Source organism: Eleginops maclovinus, chromosome 20 (genome assembly GCF_036324505.1).
Source record: "Eleginops maclovinus isolate JMC-PN-2008 ecotype Puerto Natales chromosome 20, JC_Emac_rtc_rv5, whole genome shotgun sequence".
Lineage (NCBI taxonomy): Eukaryota > Metazoa > Chordata > Actinopteri > Perciformes > Eleginopidae > Eleginops > Eleginops maclovinus.
This window is the reverse complement of record NC_086368.1, coordinates 27,047,435-27,069,903: the sequence shown is the minus strand read 5'-3', so window position 1 is coordinate 27,069,903 and position 22,469 is coordinate 27,047,435. Positions and strand designations below refer to the sequence as shown.

The 22,469-nt window shown below is 42.1% G+C and overlaps 1 protein-coding gene across 4 annotated transcripts in view; it reads right to left on the bottom strand.

The window, feature by feature from the left end:
- chl1b (cell adhesion molecule L1-like b) overlaps positions 1 to 22,469 on the bottom strand; it is a 74,177-nt gene that overhangs the window by 4,837 nt on the left and 46,871 nt on the right. For all 4 annotated transcript variants that reach the window (XM_063911554.1, XM_063911553.1, XM_063911556.1 and 1 more), the window contains 13 exons: positions 22,183 to 22,294; positions 21,733 to 21,899; positions 21,486 to 21,651; positions 20,658 to 20,782; positions 20,210 to 20,311; positions 16,890 to 17,087; positions 15,400 to 15,470; positions 14,434 to 14,656; positions 13,398 to 13,513; positions 13,025 to 13,229; positions 12,766 to 12,888; positions 7,098 to 7,277; positions 247 to 378 (listed from right to left, as the gene is read on the bottom strand). In XM_063911554.1, the coding sequence (XP_063767624.1) occupies positions 247 to 378; positions 7,098 to 7,277; positions 12,766 to 12,888; positions 13,025 to 13,229; positions 13,398 to 13,513; positions 14,434 to 14,656; positions 15,400 to 15,470; positions 16,890 to 17,087; positions 20,210 to 20,311; positions 20,658 to 20,782; positions 21,486 to 21,651; positions 21,733 to 21,899; positions 22,183 to 22,294 (1,920 nt within the window). The remainder of the gene's footprint in view (positions 1 to 246; positions 379 to 7,097; positions 7,278 to 12,765; positions 12,889 to 13,024; positions 13,230 to 13,397; positions 13,514 to 14,433; positions 14,657 to 15,399; positions 15,471 to 16,889; positions 17,088 to 20,209; positions 20,312 to 20,657; positions 20,783 to 21,485; positions 21,652 to 21,732; positions 21,900 to 22,182; positions 22,295 to 22,469) is intronic.

Below are 22,469 nucleotides of genomic sequence, written 5' to 3'. Positions count from 1 at the left end.
TAAATTCAAATGTTGGACATACAGTAGATTTTCCTATCAATACACCAGCCTGTTTCATGTATACATTTGCATTAAAATAATTGTGTGGCTGTGAGAATAATACCACAAAAAAGATCCTGTAATGGCCTCGGGTGTGATTGATAATTTCTTTCATACAACAAACAGCCAAATGGAATTATAATGATGCTCCGAGCAGCCATTACTATCCAAGCAACGTGATGTGTGTGAGTGTAAGTGAGCACCTACCTGAATATTTCCCTCCTTTATTTCTGTTGACAAAGCAGGCGATCAGCACAATGAGCGTGAGGAGAGCGATGGCGCACATCAGGCCGATGAACCAGCCCTGGGTTGATATTCCTCCGTGGACACTGGCCAGGCCTGGGGAGCAGAACAATAGCCGGTGACTTTGACACGCCTTGGCCTTTTCACCGGGACACTTGATTGAATGTTTACATCGACAGAGCCTATCTGATGCCGAGGCAGAAAAGGTGGCAGGGCGCCGCCGCCGCCGCTGCTGATGGAAACGCTCCAAAATTAATATTAAACAGCTAATCCTGCTTGTCTAATTAATCAAGTAAGGAACGCTGCACAAATGTAATTTGTACTCTCGCCGAGTTCGTGCGGCCAAATTAAATCCTAGTGACAACACTAAGGACCGCACACTGTCACTGCTCAAGGACGTGGGTGAGGCTGCACTTTTTAATGACAGGTCGATTAGTTTGGCCTGCGTTTCTTCCGTTTTTGGTTTCCCTCCTCACTCGTCAATGCAATGGTGAATACATCCCCAAATACGTATACAAGAGGTAGGAAGCCAACGGTTAGGAATAAGGCACACAGTGTACTCGGTCCCAAGGTCGAGCCCGTCGATGATGTGGAAAGTCACTTGTGCACAGGCTGATTGGTCAGGATGTGTTAGTACTATTGAATCCACTGAAGATATGAAGGACTGTGTCTGACACAACACATCTAGAGATATTAAATGTGTTACCTTCCTGATCAATGGGTAACAAATGAGTATTTGTTCTACCAGCCACGTGTGGATGTGATATGATTGCTATCATTGGCCTGGTTTAAGGTCAAACCCTTTCTAGAACATAGCATCACCTTTTGCAGGCCCAAACGATTGGTAATGTCAATGATTCCTAACATAGCTAACACTAAACGTTGTTTTTGTTTGGTTATAGAAGCTGGGATACAATGTTCAAGGCAGATTAGTCCCCAAAATTAATTTAAAGCAGCAGTTACTCAATCATCAATTTACTGATAAGAGCTTAACTGCATTAACTTCAACCTCTGTTGATGTTAGCTAAGGACGGCCGCTAACAGCTAACGGTGACTAGCTCTCCTCAAGCACATCGTTACCACATTTTAGTTGTTTATGACATAGCATTGTTAGCGATCTGGGACGAATAGGCATTCATAAAGATCACATATTTATAGGGAAAATCGGCCAACCAATAGGGCATTGAAACCCTAACCCTAACCCTAATACATACAGGAAAGTATGCCATGGAACTTTTGTCAAACCACAGAATAAAAGTCAGTCGTAATGGACGTAATCAATACATAAAAGATAGGAATAAATAACAATTTAGTTACTAAATTGCTAAAATGCTTTCTCAGTTTATGACAAAAACTCCTCAGAAAAGGATTAGAAATAGCCCATGGTTCTTCATATATGCTATATAGGACTCTGTGTGCTCTGCTCCAGATATCCAGCTGATATTTGCAAAGCCGTCAACTAACAGCTGAGCTTAAACTCAAAGGGCCCGGGACCGCAGGGGACAAAGTAGAAAGGAGAGGAACGGCAAACAAGGGTTAGCAGAGGACACGGCACATCAGCGCCAGCATGGAGGGGTTAGGATTGTTGTCATTATGCGATGAAGGATGTCGCTCTTCACCTTCTCCGAAAGAGGAGAGCGCTCTCTTCTGTTTCCTAGCACTATTGTGAGAAGGTATCAATTACGTCTGACAGAGGGGACAGCAGGTGACAGCCAACATGACAAGAGTAATGTGGATATGGAAATGAAGATGAATGGAGATCTACAAAGTTTTGGAAGGCAATCCTTTCTTAAAATCTATATGATGGGGTTTAAATTCTTTATCGGTTTTATCTTTTTGTCGTATAACATGAATATATTATACACAGTCAGGACGGTCCACAGGTTTTGAATAGCAGTCATACAATTCCTCTATTGATTTTAGAAATAAAGTACTGAGGAATTACTCCTACAACTTTTTTCACCGGAAATATGTTAAAAAAACTTTGGGATTTCTGGAGAAAACCCACAACCTTGGGTTTGTGACATATGAAGGCACACTTGTATTAAAAGGAGCCCTTTAATACAAATTTCCCGGTTAATATTTGTATTTTCTGCCTCTACTGTGACGTGTTTATGTGCTTTAATTTCATATTGTTATTAGTCTTTAAGACACAAGTTTTGCCCAATTTCTGACACACAAACCAATCTAAACTGGAAGTCAATTAGAGCTTTTAAAGTTTCTTAAGCAGTCAGTTCTTTCCAGAACAAAATATCCCTCAACGTTGTAATCAATATCTTATTCAGAAAAACAAAGAGAACGTTTTCTTTTCTTAAATTATTTTTGGTTTTGTTCTGTATAAAAGCACATTTAACAAGCCTGAATCAGAGTAGGTATATATATATATACAATACAAAAACACAAACTACTTCTCCATGATCAATGTCACCATGAGCATGTTGGTGGAAAATCAATCAATCTGGATCAGCCTTTGAAGCCAACTAAATAGATGTAATTCCAAGCAGCTTTGAGGACATGACATGTTTGTCCTCAATGGTAGCAACATCCATTGCTGATTTGTTTTTCTTTGAGTAATCCAACTATGAGTGGGCATTTATAAATATCCTACATGTTATATTATGCTTTGAAAACAAGAGTAAATTAGATGTGCTTTATCTGCCTCAGACAGATCATGTAATGTAGCCTTTTGATACCCAACTGGGAAGACAAACAATCTAATAATGTGGTGAATGATGTGCATCATTAGTATGGGGAGAGTCCGCCTTGACAGCAGCTGTCTAAGCCAGTCAACAAAGCTCAATCCACTTCATTTCCCCACGGCAAACATGCAAATCTTCCGCTGCGTCTCCAGCTCAGGTGCATTATTTGCTCAGGTGATAATTCAGGCACACAAGGACACCTGCGTCTGCGCTGCGCATCCCAACCACTGCAAGTGACACCCTCTCGCTAATGTTGACGGATTAGTCGGCAAACTATGGTAATTCCAATTATTAGAGCTGGGCGATGACTCCCCATAACATAGGCCACCGAAACTAAAAATATCCCAAAGGCTGGCAGGCGGGTTTCGTCACCACGTTTCTCAGCTTGCTATTAATTCCTGCAGAAAGCAGTTGCTCACACAGCAGGGAGCTAGAGCCCAGGAAGATGGCCCTTCAAAGTCACACAGACTTTTTTTGGAGAAGAGGCCAGGAAATATTCTGATATAGGAGCTTTCAACAGCTTTCCACTTATCCACTTATCTCAGTGTCCTGTAAATATCACCCTCCCAGTATGAGCTCACACCCCCGTTGGCGCCCAGGTGGACGCTCACACTCGCTATTTTCCCCTCGGCTAAGAAGCTGCCCCCGAACAACTTCTTGTCCCCTGTGCTGCTGTTTACCCAGTTGAAGATTACATGGAAATGTCAGGTGACTGTTGGGTCAATACACTGGCGTGTGCTGGAGGGAACTGAGGCCCAACAAATCAATCACTGACAATTAGACATATTTGTTCCCTTCAAGTGACTGCACTCCACAGCCACACTGTCGGGTAGGGATATAGATCCTGTATCTTAGATTTCCCCCATGGTAACAGAGACGAAATTAAAACGGGCTTCTTCATCAGTATGCACTTGTTCTATAAGAAACAAAACAATGGAGCTGTTGTTTTGCAATTCAACGCTTGTTACCACTGGAAACGACACCTAGTTTTACAAAATACATCTGAAAAAGCAAGTATGGAAACCCTCTGAGGCAGCTGAGAAAAGGAATCATCAGAATAGTGTTTTATTTGTGGTCTGGCATATTTTGTAGGTAGTAGGTAGACAGGTCTTTTTCTTAAATGTACCTCGTTAAGATTATTCTTAGACTGCTTGCTACTTCTTAGACTATTTAATACTATAACAAAAATCTGTGAATAGCTGTGCAATATATGCTTTTACCTTCAATACTGTCATCTGGCTGCTACATGCTATATGTTACACTTCATTTGTTTTGTTTCTGCAACTCATTGTATCTACCTGAACGTGCACTTTTTCAAAATTGTAATTGTGTATTTTTTATACTTTACTCAGATTTTCCACGAAATGTGTTATACAATAATATAAATAGTATGTAAATTCAGAGTGCATACAGACATTTAAAATGGTAAAAAAAATAATGCTTTGAGTCAAACAAGAGGTAGTGGTGCAATTGAGCCCCTTGTGGCTGAATTGAGAATTACATCAAAACAAAATACACTGTCAAAAAAAACAAAATACTGTTAAATATAAGAAATAATATCCTGGAAAACCAGTTTCACCTGTTCTAAATTCTTTTCTCATTTATAAGTTGTGTTTTTTTCACTCTTTGGCCTCTCAGGGCTTCCGTACATCAGTCTATATACCGTACATCAGAGATATTTCCGAAAATAATCTGAGGGAAATCACACCACCCAGCAAATGCAAAGTGTTCTGACAAAGCATAAACATGTATTCAGTTTCTTGTTTTTCCATATTTATTCCCCCCTGTTTGTGTTTTCCTCCGTGGAGTGAGGCTGATGGTGTCAGAATGTGCTGCAGCTCTACCTATGGTGGAGCGAGTGGGTTTGGTCACGGGGGACTTTCGAGTGCTCGGAGGTGAGGGGGAGGCTGACTTGCCTGAAAAGAAAGACAGATCTTGTGGTTATCAATAGGGAGTTAGCTCGGGGGCGCTACATTTCTACTGTTAGCACGCATGCTATTTTCGTCTAGAATTAGTAACTAGTCAGGTCTAGTGTGAAACATAGTCTACCAAATAAAAACAACGCCATTTTTATCTTCACTCATCTTTTTGATCCTTCATTTTTAAAAAGGGATTTCTTCTTTTTGTTCATGATTAATAGGTAGAGGAATGTCTGATGCTCTTCCTGTGTTTGGCTCTTAAAGCATCATTTATTTCCTCAGCTTGAGTTAGACGTGTTGCACTGAGTCTGCTGTTGCTGGGATAAAAGTCAATATTCGTTTACAGTCACTAATGAGCCAAGATTAATATGAATTTGTAATTAGGTTACTAATTAGCATTGCTAATTGTGAGGAAGCCACAAACTTTATCTCAGAAGAAGTTGACGATTTTCTAATGAAAGGAGGCATCAGAGTGCTCTCTGCTGATGGCAAGGGCAAACAGCAGACAAGGTCAATTATCTGCAGAGGAGCCGAGCTTTTTTATTCCGCACAGGAAAAAAATGTGTTGAGAAACCTGATGATTTATTCAGGCCTGCATCCACACTTGCAAACATTTCTACATCTAAAGCATGCACACGCTACCTAAAATAACTGGCATGACTGATAAACATGTCATACCAACACAACAAATGAATGAAACGTATATATATCCACATTGTATACGCAGGTATGAGATGCCACAGTCTCTACTTGAACACATATCTACATACTGGTGCCAACAGGGGAAGCCAGAGCGGAAGCTGCGAAGGAGAAACAAAAAAAAAGAAAAGGAAGAAAGAATAAAGAAAGAAGGGACAAGCAATGCTAAGCAGACTTTCACAGACAGTTACAATACACACTGTGTGATCAAAGGCAATGCTCAAAGCGCTTTTAGAGGCGTAAGAGAAAGCAGGACAATTAACAGGAGCAACACTGACATGCACACACAGCGACAGCACAGCTGCGTCTAATAATTTAGGCGTCTGGCACACACGCATGTAACAGCTCCGCGCTATACCATACACATAAAATGAGTCCCGGTTTCGCTGGCTTTTCAACATGCAAATAGACAACCCTTAAGAGGCAATTCAGTTTGTTGTCTGGGATTGTAAGGGTTTCTTTCACTTGACACTAAGTGATTGCTCGCTTTACGCTGTTTTGTTTTCACAACCAGAATAGTGTGCTTTCTTCGGGGTGTGTTTGTATTAGCCCTTAAATTAAATACATGTTTTGGTTAACATATGAATATTTTGGCACATTAATTGCTTGTACCATATTATATACCTATGTTACACCCATAATTACAGTGTTACTAGACCCATCTTACACTCTTATTAGCCCCATATTACATCCTTTTAAAAACCCGTATTACACCAAAGCAACAGCAATATTGGAACCATATTTCACTTTCATCACGCCCCTATTCCACTCATATAACACTGTAACAACACCTATTTAACACTGTTATTACGCCCATATTGCACTGTTATTACACCTATATAACACTGTTACTGGATCCATGCTACACATGGACACGCCTGTCAAAGAGTGTTTCCTCCAGGATATAGAAACCACTTAAGGGTTAAAAGCACCACCCAATTATTCATGCTGACACTATCTGTTGCTGCAGTCCATTTGGACTCGGGTGGATTTTCCTGTTTCATTTCCCGTCCAGTCTCTCATCCCAGCTGCAGTACCGCATGCAGTCCTCGGCAAATGATCCGTAATTGAAAAAAAAAGATTACATGCTCGGAGCCGGCTCATTATGATTACTTACCCGGCAACTCTTCCCATGATCACACACTTCACAAGCAAACCTTCAGTTTCCCCCCCTGCTCAAAGCAATTTTCTTTCTTAGCTGATTGTTTCATAGCTCACGCTCTCCATCCAATCAATAAGCACTTGCTCTCTCATGACAGTGACAAATGAAAACCTCCACTGCAGCCATATGAAATTGTTTATCCACAAAAAATACTTACATGGAGATATGAAAAGCTTGGCTGCCCAGGCATTGATCATATTCCGCTAGTTTTTGAAAAATAGTGAAACGGTTTGGTCCCCTGCTTCTACTTCCTGAACGCTGCACCTCAAAGTGTTTTCATTGTCTCCTTCCCTTATCCACACATACACCACCTACTCAATTGCTTTCATCACTCACTTGTTTCCAGGGTGGTGGTGCACTCCTCGATGCTGATGGGCCCGCAGCCCACAGAGGTGCAGGAGCGCAGGTACAGTTTGTATTTGCTCAGGGGCTCCAGGTCGCGCAGCATCCACTTAGTGGTGTCCGGTTCCCTGATGTCTATGGTCTGCAGAGGGCCCACCTCCTCTGTCTCGTTGACTGGATGTAAAGAGAAAGAGTAGGGCTGTCAACTTCAACGTATTGACGAACGCAATTAAACATGGAAACAATAACATGAACATGACTAAGTTTGAACACAAATTTCCTCTCTAATTCCACTGCAGATGTTTGCCCGTTCACTGCAATGCAATTCACGGTAAAGAAAGCGGAAGAATTGGCACAAGCTAAACGTATTGCATTGATCAAGACCATTGGACATCCAACCATTACTACCTGGGTGTAATTGGACAGCTAATCCATGAGAAATGTTCTGTGATGAGTCATGATTAATCACAGAGGTGTGTGATTAACGTGATTCCATTTTTAATCAACTGACAGCACTAGACAAGAGGTATTGCGATAGGGCTGGACGATTTATTAAGAAAATATATAATAGTTGCTTTTTTTTTGGGCTGATATTGCAATTAGGATATCATTCATGATGCTGGATGTGTTCATATTTTTGGCATTATGATTCTCATTGAAAAACATATATTCATGTCACCAAACCTGAGTATGATGTTCAGGCTGGAATATGTCTGCACAATCTTCATTCAATATTGTACTAATGAATATTTAGCCTTAATAATATTGTGCTTCCTGCAAATTCAATGAGGTAGTCCATCCTGCAATTTCGATTTCAATATCGACTGATTTAGATGTGCAGATTACACAATAACTATTTGTATGTTTGCAAGTAGTATCCTGCTTTAAAAGAATTGGAATTGGAATAAAAGAGTGACATTTTCTTTTACAAGCGAACCAGTAAAAGCGTATTGAACATTGTATATTTAAATCTGATTACCTGTTCTTACAGTGTAATAAGAAAGGCTTATCGCTTTCAATTCATGTCTTTTGTCACTGAAAATGAGCGCCTATTAGCCGCCGTCCATCACCGATGCATGACAGTCATCGACCACGGAGTTCATGGCTTTCATTGCCGGCTTAAAAAGCACCTACTCTAAAGTATCGACGGTACGCAGATTGATTTTGGGAACGCAACTAAAAGGTGGACAGTAAGGCTGAGAGAAGCAATCCTAAAACAATTATTTTCATTGGTGTGGATAGTTGTTGGTACAATTACAGACACACCTATTTGTAGAATCTATGGAAAGGGGGAAGGTCATGATAATATGACGGCCATCTTTATTAGTAATGCTGGATTATATATTGTAGTGTTGAAAAGTCCCAGAATTCCTACTGGCATCAGGTTAGGGTCAGGGTTAGATTATAGTCTTTGTGATCTGCTTTGAAACACTGAGCTGTTTTACTGTCCCCTCTCTTTATGCCTTAAAATGTCTTTTAATTGTCATTTGCAAGTGTGTTGCCATGTCAGAGTCACGTAAATTGTGCCCATCTGCTTGTTTTGGCTTTTAGACAAAATAAAACTTTGCTTGTACCTCTCTAAATACCTCTCATAATGCTGTTTGTATTCAACAGAAACCAACAGATTGGGTCCTGCACAATCACAACTTGAATGGATTAGTGTTGTCACTGTGATGGGATCTCATTTTTTCACCAGGTAAAGCAGCACAGTGGGTAGCGAGGTGGCATTTATTTTGTTTGTAACAAAAACAAACGCAGCGGGTGCTCGGGTGACCTTTGCTGTGAAAGAGGTGCTACGTCTCTCTGGTAGGGGGCAACAGGAACAATGACAAGAATGTATTGGTCTGCTTTTCTTTTTACCTCGGACGCCACCCACTGCTATCAGAAATCTCGATTTTTTATGTTGTTCTTGTTTTGTTTCCAGGGAGAAAAACAGTCAATTTTGAGGTGAATTATGCAACGCAGTCAGTTTCAGAGAAGAGGCCGCAGAGTTTCACATTCCTGCCCCATGGATGGAAACTCTCTCAGTAATGTGGACACACTCGGGCCCGACAGATGGTGCACGCGATCTTATGGAGACCTGGCTGAAGGCCGTAGACTTTGGCTCTACCTCATGACTTCAGACAACAACGTTTCCAAATATTCTTCGGCCCTGCTGGGCTAAATATGTTTGGCCTTGTGTGGTGGGAAACAGACCAAGAGTCACCAACACTGCAATCTCAGAGTGACCTGACAGTTCGCCTCAAATGGGAACTCAGAATGAAATGAAGACAAGGTCATTTTTAGCTCCCACTGTTGTAGATCAGTGGAGTGCAGACTTCACTCCTCAGTAACGCTCATATAGACTAGCTTTCAAATATCCGCACAAATGTACAACTGCAATCAATCGATCAATCAATCAATCAATCAAAACACTCTTCTTAATCCCAGGGGGAAAATGGGTGTCATGACAGTTGCATCATATTAGAATCAAATAAATACGTATTTATATAAACACAAGTTGAGTAAAAGTGTCCAATTAAAGACAGAGGAATGAGGCAGGATGTCCTCCACAGCACAGGGATCCTCTGAAGACTCAGGCTCATGGTTAAGCTCTCAGTTCAGTCCCTGTCGGCCCGACCAGTCCTGAACCCATCAAAAGAAAGGTTGTTGATGGAAAGGAGGTTTATGAATCGTTGCCCGAACAGTCCAGTAGCTCTTGATGGAAGCGTTGTAAGATATATCCTGGTACAGACTTGTTTTCCGTAAAGCACATTAAACTACCCTCCAGATATTTTCTCTCCTAGCTACTGCCATTAGCTTGTCCATTAGTAGTCAGCGATCTAACTTTGAGACAAGGAAGCCGTCACGACATCCTTTTTCTCCATAAATATGGACCCAGCTCTCCTCATTTGTCTCTTCGGTTTACCCTGCATCCTCTCTGTCCTTTTCCGGATCTCAGTGGGGATTGCAGTTGTCCTGACCTCCGTGCAAGACGGCTTTAACGTGATTGGCAAAAGGATCCTCAGAAAAATGAAGTAGAAGAATCCTCATGTGAATTCTTCAAGGTTTGAATACATTTTGCACAAGAGTAAATGGTAAAGGCTACTTTAGCCACACATAGCTTCTGGCTCTGCCACTTAGCAACAAACACTGCAGTACACTTCTCCTAAACAAGTATAACAGGACGGACGTATGTGGTGTTAGTCCTACTCTTCACCGTAGTGACACAGTTATCTTCATCTTGTCAAGTGGTGTGACTAGCTGAGAGGCAGGCTATTAGTTATTTAGTCTCCTTGCCGACTCTGCCTGGGGTTTTTGGAGAGGGTTAGCAGATCTTTAAGGAAGTGTGACCATGCCTCCCACTCACTGCTGAGAGGAAGTTTGAGATACCGACAGGCTTTACATTCAGGAGTGTGTTTAGTGATTTAGAAGAAGAGAACTGACAGAACTTGTTGTACGAGTTCACAAAGAAGCTATTAGCGGTGCAAAGTGAACTGCTAGAGGAAAAATATTAACTACATCTGATGTCATTTGTTTCTCTCTTGTGTTTATGACTTGAAAAAGGTGACAAGTTCGGCCAGGATAATCTTTCCAAGTTCCTTAATATCCTAAATCTGTGAATCGTTGGGAAAGAAACTTTTTCCTAGTAAAAAAAAAAAAGTGACGTAAGGATCATTTTTCTGTCTTACTTTTTCCCCTTATTCTTCCAGGTGTTTTTAATATCTCCTTAAATTTTGAACACAAGATATATACAGTATGTTGTATTAGCAAGAACACAGGGGGTAGTGTTGCACTTCATACTCTTGAGACCAAATAGGTATTGCAGAAACAAACTAACATTTGGATGAAAAATGTCGAATGAATCAAATGGTCAAAGCTATATTTTGAAATGTTAAATACAATGCTTTTATGTTATTGTTTCACGGATTAAAGAAACTTTATAAAGAATATTCTGGCAGAAAAAAAGGAAAGGAAAACAAAGCATTTCAGACAAGCTTGCCTCTCAGGGTTTCCGTACTAAACAGACCCGTGTACTGATAAATCACTCATCTACTTTGATATCACCTTGATACACTGATCAAAAGGTTTCACGGTGAAGATGCGCCACTTCAAAGCAGGTTAGTTAAACAGTTTAAGCGCCCTGGTGTTCCCGCACGCTCGATGTGTTAAACGATGTTCCAACAGGCCCCTCTGTGAAAAACCCGTGAGACGTGAAGCTGTTACGGGCTGCTCTGGAGATGGGCGTCGCCCTGAAACAGCTGTGCCCGAGCTCCAGATTCCCTTTGTGTCGCTGATGTTACGCTGACAGCTGGCTACATTATCCTCCACATTTCGCACATGACTTCCCTCTAGGGGGACTTGAAAAAAGAAAAGTCACACTTCAAAGAGCCCATCAGCTTTATTGCCGTGGTACGATGAAAACGTCCTCTCTTGAAATACTGTATGGCTCTCTTTTGCAGTCTCCGAATCAAAGGCAATTAGGCGGGAAATGCGGCACTGCGACGATGTTGGGAGTTTGGTTATGACTTTTGTTTAAGGACGGTGTTTGCATGCGTGGGATGAGTGCACTGACGGTATCTCCCCCCCCGGGACAGAGGTACTGGGGAGATGTCCCCTGTGGACAGGATGAGGTCAGTAAAGCTGGACCGTAACAGACTGTGACACTTTGGCCTTAGTCAGCACTCGCACAGCTCTGATGGTGACACGCAGGCCAGCAGACATTACCCTGACATGTCTCCTATACACACACACTCTGATCTCACCGTGACCCCTGGCCCTATTAGAGCAGCACAATGATTTTCCTTCCCTCGCTGAGGATCACGAGTTAGACAATCACTATGATCCTCTTACTATGTTGTATCAATACACTCACAATACGTGTCAAAACAATAGGATGTTATATGGAGGTAGAGGCTGTGTATTTAAAATAGTGAGGCTGTTTTTAATTTGTGCAGCAGAGAACTAATCTCTGGCCGGCTCCTTGTGATATTGGATTAGTCCAAATATTCTGACTTTTTCTTAAAACATCAAGTCTTGTTGTAGATGTGGAAAACAGTAGAATTCAGTGTCTACTTCTTGCTTTTTAAGATATGTGAAAATAGATTGCTTTACTTGTCCATACAGACCAAACCTGGTACACTTGGTCCAATCCCTCTGTCCTATCCCAGTTTTTTTTTTCAATATTTGTCTTTTAGCAGTCAAAAGATGACTGTTAAACTGATGACTGTTGACAAGAAATACCAAAAAGCACAGAACAAAAAATGGGGACTAGTCCCTAAGAAAGTCCCTGTATGATAATCTTTGGAAAAGGGACATAAACCATGCTAATATACCAGGTTTCTGAAGTTCTGGGGACTCTGTAAGGGACATATTAGAAGGGAGAAGTGTCAGCCTGGATATTAAACGGTGTATTATTGTAATGTTGTGCTTAAATGTGACAGCTTTGTTTTGGGTGTTCCTCAACCCTTACTTGGTGTTGGCTCCATGGACAGTAATTCTGATTGATCCACTTTCCGTCGTCATAGAGACAAAACATATCTCTTTATATAAATACAATTGTGGGGCTATCTTAGTCTTTCATATACAGTTTCAAATGTAAGGAATGTAAACACAAGTGAAAACCACAGGGGCGACATATTTTTAGAAAAGTGAGCTGGGCGTGAGGCGTAGGGATACGTACTCAGTTGATACTCGACTAGGTACCCGGTGAGAATCCCATTAGGCTCGGATGGCGCAGCCCACGCCAGGGAGACGGTATCCTTCTGAACATCCGTGACCCTGAAAACAGGATTTTTCTCCGGGACTGTGGGGGCGAGAGAAGGTAAGACAAAACAGTGAGCTGTCAAAGTCCACAGCCCAGTTTCCTTGGCTATTATTAGATTTTCCCTTCAGTAGTTGTGAATCAATACACTCCATGCTGTTTTTTCCACAATCCTTACCTCCCTCTGGGGTTTTGAAGTTGAGGGGATGGCTGCCTGGGCCGTTGCCCCGTCCGTTGAAGGTCATGACCATGAGGCTGTACTCGGAGAAGGGCGTCAGTCCAGGCAACACGCTGTGGTTGCGGTCCCCGGGGATCGCCAGCGTCTGTTTGTCTCCGTGTTTTTTCTTAGAGTCACTCAGGCTTCGCAGACGCCACCAGTTTACCTGGAAAGAGATGTGTGAGCGAATGCAAAATTAGTTGTTTTTTTTCTTCTCAGCTGGACAAGTAAAGGAGACAGAGAGCGGTGAGGGGAGCAAGCGTTTGGAGCGAGGTCAGGGGCAGCTGCTTTTAAGCCGTGTCGAAAAAGCAAAGGTCTGTTTTTGAGGTATTACCCTGTAGCCTCCCAGATGTCCGTGTAGCGTGTCCTTGTGTACACGCGTCCAGCTAACCTTGACCACCGAGCTGTTCATCACCTCCACGGCTACGTCTTCAGGTGCAGCAGAGGGAACTGCAAAAGGCAAACACATATTATAGAATCCGAAGTCGAGGAAAAACAAAGCTGTGAGGAAACAGTTTATTCACTACTGTCACTATACAGCTATACTGTCCGATTACATATTTACAACAGCACCTACTCGGGATGTACATCGATGGGCTCTACCAACAGTCACACAAGCTCATAAAACTATTGATCTAAAGGGGGTGAATACTGGTTTTTGCACCACGTTTCACATGAATACACAATAAGGAGAGGAGTCATGACCTGACGTTATTTCCTGGGGGCAAGTCCAGAAGAAAGCTGAACACAGGAAATACAGTAAACTTCTGTACCGGCCACTTTCTCTTCAAACACTCTAACTGCTACTGTTACAAACTCAAATGCAATGCTTATAAATACTTTTTTATTCCAGCAGTTCAGCAGAAGAGTAAGTTAAGACATTTTGAACCGTATTTTTCTGTATAAAATCGTATATACTAAGGTATCATTGGCTCTTTTAAACTAGGACAGAGCCAAAGTCAGAATCGTATCAGCATTTGGTTGTATCCACCTTCTCCCATTGAAAATTGTAAAAATAACATGGCATTACAAAAGCCTTTAAAAGGGCCCTATTGTACTTTTGGGGTTTTTCCTTTCCTGTAGTGTGTTATATATGTGTCTCCGGAGTTGGCGTCAAAAATGGAATTCGTTGCCGAACGATTCCCTCCACCATGGGCTACAACAAGAATCTGTGTAAAGTGTACATGTTTTGATTTAAAATAACTACCATGTGTGGAATAAACTAATAAATGAATATAGGTCTGGGTGCATGTAAATGGTCTGCAAAGGCCCAATTCCCAAAGTTCCCTCAAGATCTCTAAGGGAAGTAAATTAACCTTCGTTGTAGCTTCAACTGAAATCACATTAGGTCAACAAAGCTCACTACTCACAGTCCTCTCCCGAGTAGCCGGTTGCTATCTTGGGCTCGGGGGCGAGGCCCTGATTGTTCCTGGCTTGAATCTTGATCTCGTAGGGCACGAAGGTGGGGGTGTTCTTCACCACGAACGAGTGTCTCTTCACCGTGTGTTTCTGCCAGTCCTCCTCCACCCCTTGTCTCTTGTAGAAAACCTCATACTCCAAACCCGGACCGTTGTGCTCGATGGGTAGCAAGGGCTGAGGGGAGAAAAAGGTAGGGAAAATAAATCAGGGACAATGGGCTTTATAGAGACTTTCATTTACAGACACTTCTTGTATGTCACTGCCTCCAAGGGATTAGAGCGAGCCCAGTGAACTCATAGCAGAGTTTTATCCCATTATCTAATAAAACAATGGAACAGCTGACCTGGTCTAGCAGAATGGCTTTTATTTGATATATGGCTTGCTAAGACATGGTAGATGAAAAGACTGATGTCCTCACAGACGTGGAGAATAGAATGAGTTGCCATTATTCACAAAAAGCATATCATTAACAGAGGGAGAGCTCATGAATGCAGGATTCGGGGGACTACTTTATCCCGACAGGGCAACCAGATAATAAGTCGGAGGAGTGATTCATCTTTTTACAATAATGTTGAATATATTACTGTACTTGTTAGAAGAAAAGAAACCCCTTTCATAACTCCTTTTCTCTTTCAAATAAAAGAAAAAGGAGCTGATTTCAATGGAAAGTGATCCCAGAAAAAGAGTCTTTTCTCAAGATCTCAATCGCAGGCAGGGAAATCAAAAGAAGGCCATTTCTAATAAATTATATTATTAAAGGAAGTATTGATAATTGCTTATGAAACATTGATACAACTACGTTTTTGTTCTTTAACTTCAAAAGCTGTATCACATTTGAATTATACACTGCTTAAAGGTAGCTGACATAACAGAATTGGCAGTAAGGGGATCATAAAAGACCAGACTCCTTTTCTTACCTCCCAGTTGATATCCATTTCATGTGGCAAATGACCTTCGATTTTGATATTTTCAGGGTTCTTGTCGGGAGCTGCAGAACAAAAAGGAGTATAGATTTTGTCGCTTTTGTTAATGGAAGAAATCTCGGGTGAAATGTGCGCACGAGAGAGGAGATTTTCAACGAGGGTGGAACCAATTATGTAGCAGGTCTGAGTCTTTTTGAGGGTTCACAGGGGCGCAGCGATGGCAGCTTGAGTGGCCTGGAGGACCTTATCAAAAAGAATCACAAATAATGAAAGCCTCGGTGAAAGCCTCCCCGCAAGTCTGTGGTCCAAGACTCAAAATTGGCTGAAGCCACTCAATATTGATTTACGGTTTACAAATCAAAGCAAATCGAGGGTTTATTTATACAGCCCAATAACACAAAGCACGTGCAACATATAGTTAACATGTGGAGCTATATATTGCTTTATTGGAATTAAGAGTTAATATTTTATTTACTTGCTGTTTTTGTTTGTAGTGAATGTAGGATTGTTTACTGTTGTTATTCAAGTGAGCTAAAGTAGTTTCTATGCTTTTATTTTGAAGGACCGTTTGGGCACTGGGTGATTAGGGCACCTGCTGTAATTGTGTATATTGAAGACAGGTGGTGGTGGTGGGATTAGAGCACTAGTAGGCTCATGATGTTACCAAGGTGATTCAAGCCACAAGGAAAGGTTTTATGAAAAGAATCAATTGGAAACTGTGTTTATTGTACTTTTTGGAATGGAAATAAATGCACAAGCTGAGATTCTAGTCTGGATCATTGCCCTGCCTAATATTTGCTAACTGGTGCCTCAGCTAAGGTAATCATCAGTTTTATTTCGATATGATTTTGGCCGCTACAACGAATAAAACGAGATGAATTACAACAAAAATACAGTAAAAATACTAAAATAAAACACCATATTATCTAGGACTCAGGAGGATACACGAAACCAGCTCTGACTTTTGGCTTTAATAAACAGGAAAGCTCCGAACACACTTGGACACATTTTTATATTTAATTTGAAATTCTTGAAGAAAATAGTTTATAGATAATAAGTACAATTCTTCTTCTTGGTATAATACTTATTTTTAAAACTCAAATCAAGGAATTATCTGAATTCAAGGTGTTTAAAAAAGTATTTGCAAGACATTTAATTTAGACAGAATGATTTCGATAAAAATGTGTTCTTTTTTGTTTTGTTTATTAATGTATTATATTTTAAGCTACTGTACACGCATATTAAATATAAACCATTCTAATTTATTTTGTATATTTCATAGTGTCAGATACTCGTCTGAAAATATTTATTCTTTACTGAGAATATTTTTTAAAAATGTTTAACTTTATTTTATTTGTATTTTAATGTATTTTTAAGTCATTTTGACTGACAAAATGCTGCTGTGAGAAAATAATTTCCCACCTTGGAGTATCCATCCATACTAAATAAAAAAACAGCTAATAAAAATAATGAAAGCCTCAGACCTGTGGGCAGGGTTTTGTATCTCTCTGTGGGCTTGCTGGGACGCCCCCTCCCCACATCGTTAACTCCGGACACCCGGAAGCGGTAGTCGACGTGCCCGTGGAGTTTGGCCACGGCTGAGTTGTGGTTCCCAGGTACCCGGAGCAGCTCCTTCCAGCTTCCGGGCTCCCACTGGCTCTCCTCGTACTCGACGATAAACTCTGTTGACAGGCAGAAAGACAATCAGCATGCTCCCTCACTGCCATGCCAGAGGATTGCTTATCTAACCAGCAGCTGTGCAGAAGGGATCCTCAAACCTCTGCTCTGGGCTGGTGTACACCGAGGGGAGACTAATCACAACTCACGCTCGGATGAATCAATAATAGACTCATAGTGTACAAGATGGTATCAAACAAATCTATTAGCGAGTTGAACGATGCCCAAAATCTGTGTTGTGTTACAGCAAAGGGAGAGTTCAGGTGTTTTGAAGTGGGAATGTATGAAGTGCGCATCCATTGTCAGAGTATTACCAACAGAAGATGGTGTTTGCCACATTTTGAGAAGCAGAGAGGAGTACCAGCCTGGGAGCTGAGCAATGTGCTGCTGTGGACGGGCAGCAAAACATTTTTAGTAACCTTAAAAATGTGGATATTTTCACTGATTTCCCTTGCTGTCAGTCAGCCCTTTATAAACAGGGAACTGAAGCTGTTATCTATGCTTTCTCCCCGTTTAAAAAGGCAGTCATTTTGCCTCGCAGGAACACAGGGGGTTTTTGGTTGGTTAGATTGTGGGATTTCAGAATCACAATAATCACATCATAACAGAAATAAACTAAACTGTCAACAACAATGGTAGCAGTAGAGTTTCTGTGCTGTGTTGCGCTGGCTAAAATTACTGTTTTGTGGCTTTAAAGAGAGCCTAAATTACAGCTTCAGATTCCCGTCGGAGATGTGATGTCGCTGTTTCTGGGCAAACTAAAGCGGTGATACTGTTCTAAACAGCGTACATTTCACGTCATTTTGCTCACACTAAGCAGACACACTTCAATACCTTAGACATGTCAACTGGACCAATTGTGTGTTAAGTATCTTGGAGGAGCCCAAGGACACTTCAACCCCAACCCGTGATTCAATCAATCCTCCGATTGACCTAATCTCTGTCCACAGCAAGCATTTGCACAACTGTCCAAACAATCACGCACCACTTTCCCCAATGCAGATGTTTACTTCTCCCTCCTCAACTTCTCTCCACAACAGACCCTCACAATAATCAACAATACCATAGTCAAAAATGTTCCCCACACTCAAAGCCATTCCTCCAGATCACCTGGATCCCCACCTACAGCCCGCCAGATATTCAGGAGTTGGTACGACCAACTCTAACTCCATAAGAATTAACACACACACACACACACACACACACACCTTCAGGCCAGCAATAACGATTCCCAACCCGGAAGCCTCAAATCCCAACCCTAACCCTTGAATCACTCAATCCTCCAATTTGTAGACGCCTTTTCAACCTAATCTAAACTTCAACAGATTTTTTCTGGGCTGGGCCTTTCTTTACGTGTAGCTAAAATACATTTTGCTGCTGTCCGTCCACTGCAGTACTGGGAACCTGCCACCTTCACAGTGACTCTGGATAAGTACCTTTATACAAACACCTGTACCTTTTAATTTATCTCAGAGCAAAAGGCACTATATCCTGTGGACTGTATGTACAGTGGGGCAAAAAAGTATTTAGTCAGCCACCAATTGTGCAAGTTCTCCCATTAAAAAAGATGAGAGGCCTGTAATTTTTATCATAGGTATACCTCAACTATGAGAGACAGAATGAGAAAAAAAAATCCAGGAAATCACATTGTAGGATTTTTAAAGAATTTATTTTCAAATTATTGTGGAAAATAAGTATTTGGTCAATAACAAAAGTTCATCTCAATACTTTGTTATATACCCTTTGTTGGCAATGACAGAGGTCAAACGTTTTCTGTAAGTCTTCACAAGGTTTTCACATACTGTTGCTGGTATTTGGGCCCATTCCTCCATGCAGATCTCCTCTAAAGCAGTGATGTTTTGGGGCTGTCGCTGGGCAACACGGACTTTCAACTCCCTCCAAAGATTTTCTATGGGGTTGAGATCTGGAGACTGGCTAGGCCACTCCAGGACCTTGAAATGCTTCTTACGAAGCCACTCCTTCGTTGCCCTGGCGGTGTGTTTGGGATCATTGTCATGCTGAAAGACCCAGCCACGCTTCATCTTCAGTGCCCTTGCTGATGGAAGGAGGTTTTCACTCCAAATCTCACGATACATGGCCCCATTCCTTCTTTCCTTTACACGGATCAGTCGTCCTGGTCCCTTTGCAGAAAAACAGCCCCAAAGCATGATGTTTCCACCCCCATGCTTCACAGTAGGTATGGTGTTCTTTGGATGCAACTCTGCATTCTTTCTCCTCCAAACACGACGAGTTGAGTTTTTACCAAAAAGTTCTATTTTGGTTTCATCTGACCATATGACATTCTCCCAATCCTCTTCTGGATCATCCAAATGCCCTCTAGCAAACTTCAGACGGGCCTGGACATGTACTGGCTTAAGCAGGGGGACACGTCTGGAACTGCAGGATTTAAGTCCCTGGCGGCGTAGTGTGTTACTGATGGTAGCCTCTGTTACTTTGGTCCCAGCTCTCTGCAGGTCCTTCACTAGGTCCCCCCGTGTGGTTCTGGGATTTTTGCTCACCGTTCTTGTGATCATTTTGACCCCACGGGGTGAGATCTTGCGTGGAGCCCCAGATCGAGGGAGATTAGCAGTGGTCTTGTATGTCTTCCATTTTCTAATAATTGCTCCCACAGTTGATTTCTTCACACCAAGCTGCTTACCTATTGCAGATTCAGTTTTCCCAGCCTGGTGCAGGTCTACAATTTAGTCTCTGGTCTCCTTTGACAGCTCTTTGGTCTTGGCCATAGTGGAGTTTGGAGTATGACTGTTTGAGGTTGTGGACAGGTGTCTTTTATACTGATAACGAGTTCAAAAAGGTGCCATTAATACAGGTAACGAGTGGAGGACAGAGGAGCCTCTTAAAGAAGAAGTTACAGGTCTGTGAGAGCCAGAAATCTTGCTTGTTTGTAGGTGACCAAATACTTATTTTACCGAGGAATTTACCAATTAATTCATTAAAAATCAGACAATGTGATTTCCTGGATTTTCTTTCTCATTCTGTCTCTCATAGTTGAGGTATACCTATGATACAAATTACAGGCCTCTCTCATCTTTTTAAATGGGAGAACTTGCACAATTGGTGGCTGACTAAATACTTTTTTGCCCCACTGTATGTATGACACCTTTACCTGTGGTGGAGCTGTTGTGATCGTCCCCCGGGATCCATTTCAGTTTCACACTTCTGCTCTTGTGGTCAGACAGTACCAAGTACTCAGGCACATCGGGGACGTCTAAAAACAATCACAACAACACGGCGTTAGGAAAACACAGACACATCAATCTCTGCAGGAAAAGAAACGTGGTAACAAATGTTCAATCTACGCATCCCGGGAGCCAGAGGATGTGGAACGTGCCGCATCGCTGCCGTTGGTTCTTCCAGACATTACAATGTCAAATATATCTCAAAAGGGCGATGGTCAGACACTGTGCTAATAAAGCTGTGGTGTGCATGTTCATGCTCCGCTCTGGCTTCCTGACATATTGATCCTTTTATGAATGTCTCATACATAAATGTAGCGCCGCGGGTCTGTGATCCTGTGGCCCCGGAGCACAGATATTGTTCTTAGGTGAGCTCACCTAACACCATGAGCAGGGCTGAGGCGGCGTCTCGGTCCACCGGGGTTCTGGCCACACAGGTGAAGAGACCCTGGTCCCCATGGCTCACATTGGTGATCTGAAGGACACCGTTCTCCACGAAGTATCTGTGGAAGGAATGACGGAGACAGGATGTTGAGCTGGGATTAAACACACAATATGCAATTTTCTGATACAAATGGTTTGCGGGCGTTCGAAAGTAGTGTGGGCTCATGGGAGTGGTTGTCTTGACCTTCATTGTTAAGATGTTTTAAAGAAGCAGAACAATCTGGAGAGGTCGACTCCATTCCAAAACAAACAAAACCGGTGTTTAAAATGAGAAAAAAAAACACTGAAGGAAGCAGTTTTAAGTAAAAAAGAAATGTGTGTTTCTGCCTGATGACTAACATCCTCTGCTTGAAACATGTAATTCAAGGGCCGTCGTATAGCTCAGTTGGTAGAGCAGACAACTCGTGTACCGAGGGCTTTTCCCCAAGGGTTCGGGTTCGAATAAGGCCCTGGACCCCTGTACTGTGTCATCCCCTCTGTGTCCCCCTTTCAGATCTGTCGCTCAAATAAAGGCACTGGTTACCAGACAACAACCTTTAAAAAAAACATGAAGTTCAAAAACAAACAAGATCTGAAATGTCCACGTTAAAACTAGGGCTAAAAAGTAAATGAATGACGGATCCTGGCAGACAACCACATCGCTATTCAAGACCCACACACAGATTTCACAACTGGACAAAACACAGATCAGGTTTTCTTTAGGCATTTTATTGCAGATCACTTTTAGGTCTGCATTATTAAAAAAATATATTCAGTTCCCACCTTGAGTTCTCAGTGTAGTTCAGGGTTATTGGTATATCGTCTTTTTCCCACAGGAGCTCAAAGTCGTTGGTGAAGGACTTGTCGTACTGTGTGAGGCACGACAGCTGGGCCGTGGTACCGACCAACACCTGCAGGTCCTCCTGGGCCACCACTATTCTGGTGGGATCTTTCGTAAGGCAGAGGCGCATTAGTGTCATTGTAATGACTGCGAGTCACTCAGAAGAGTTTATCAGGTGAGGCTTTTTACCTTTCACGTAGAGCATGGCGTCGATGGCGGACGATCCCTCTGTGTTTTTCGCCAAACACGTGTACTGTCCCGCGTCGTCTTTCTCCGCGCTGTAGATCTCCAGCGAGCCGTTGTCGTGAACGCTAAACCGCGGTCCCTCCACGGATTCAGAGGAGTCGTCCCTGCTCCTGGAAAAACACATTCAGAAAAAAACACCCATTAAAGCTTCAAAGCGCTTAAGGCCAAATTAAATATGAACACAGTAGCAGTCTGACTGGATAAACAGCAGGCTGCGGCAGCAAAGACGGAATAGAAAGTTGCTGAATAGAACATTTTATGTTGAGTGACGGGGTTTAAATGAAACAGCAGGTCACTAATAAAGAAGCAGGAGGCATGCCGATTGACTGTGTGCAGCGACACGTTGAGATCTGCTGCTCTCTGCTGGTGTGCGGAAACAGAGTGCACACTTACCATGTGATAGTAGGAGGAGGAGAGCTGAAGACATTGCAGTGCATCATTGCTCCCTTCCCTTCCACAGCGGTGTATTCCTCCCCTTCCTTGGTTAAAATCATGGGGGCCAGATCTGTGAAGAGTGGAAGTAGTTAGAAAAGTTTTCCTTTCAGGAGTTTTAAAACTCAGAGAGAGACATCAGGTTTGCAATTTATTCTGACAAAACGAGGCAGATACTCCCGGGTTAAACAGCACTCCCTCCCTCCCTCCCTCCTTCCTTCTGCGTTAATTGTCGCCTTCTTTGTGTC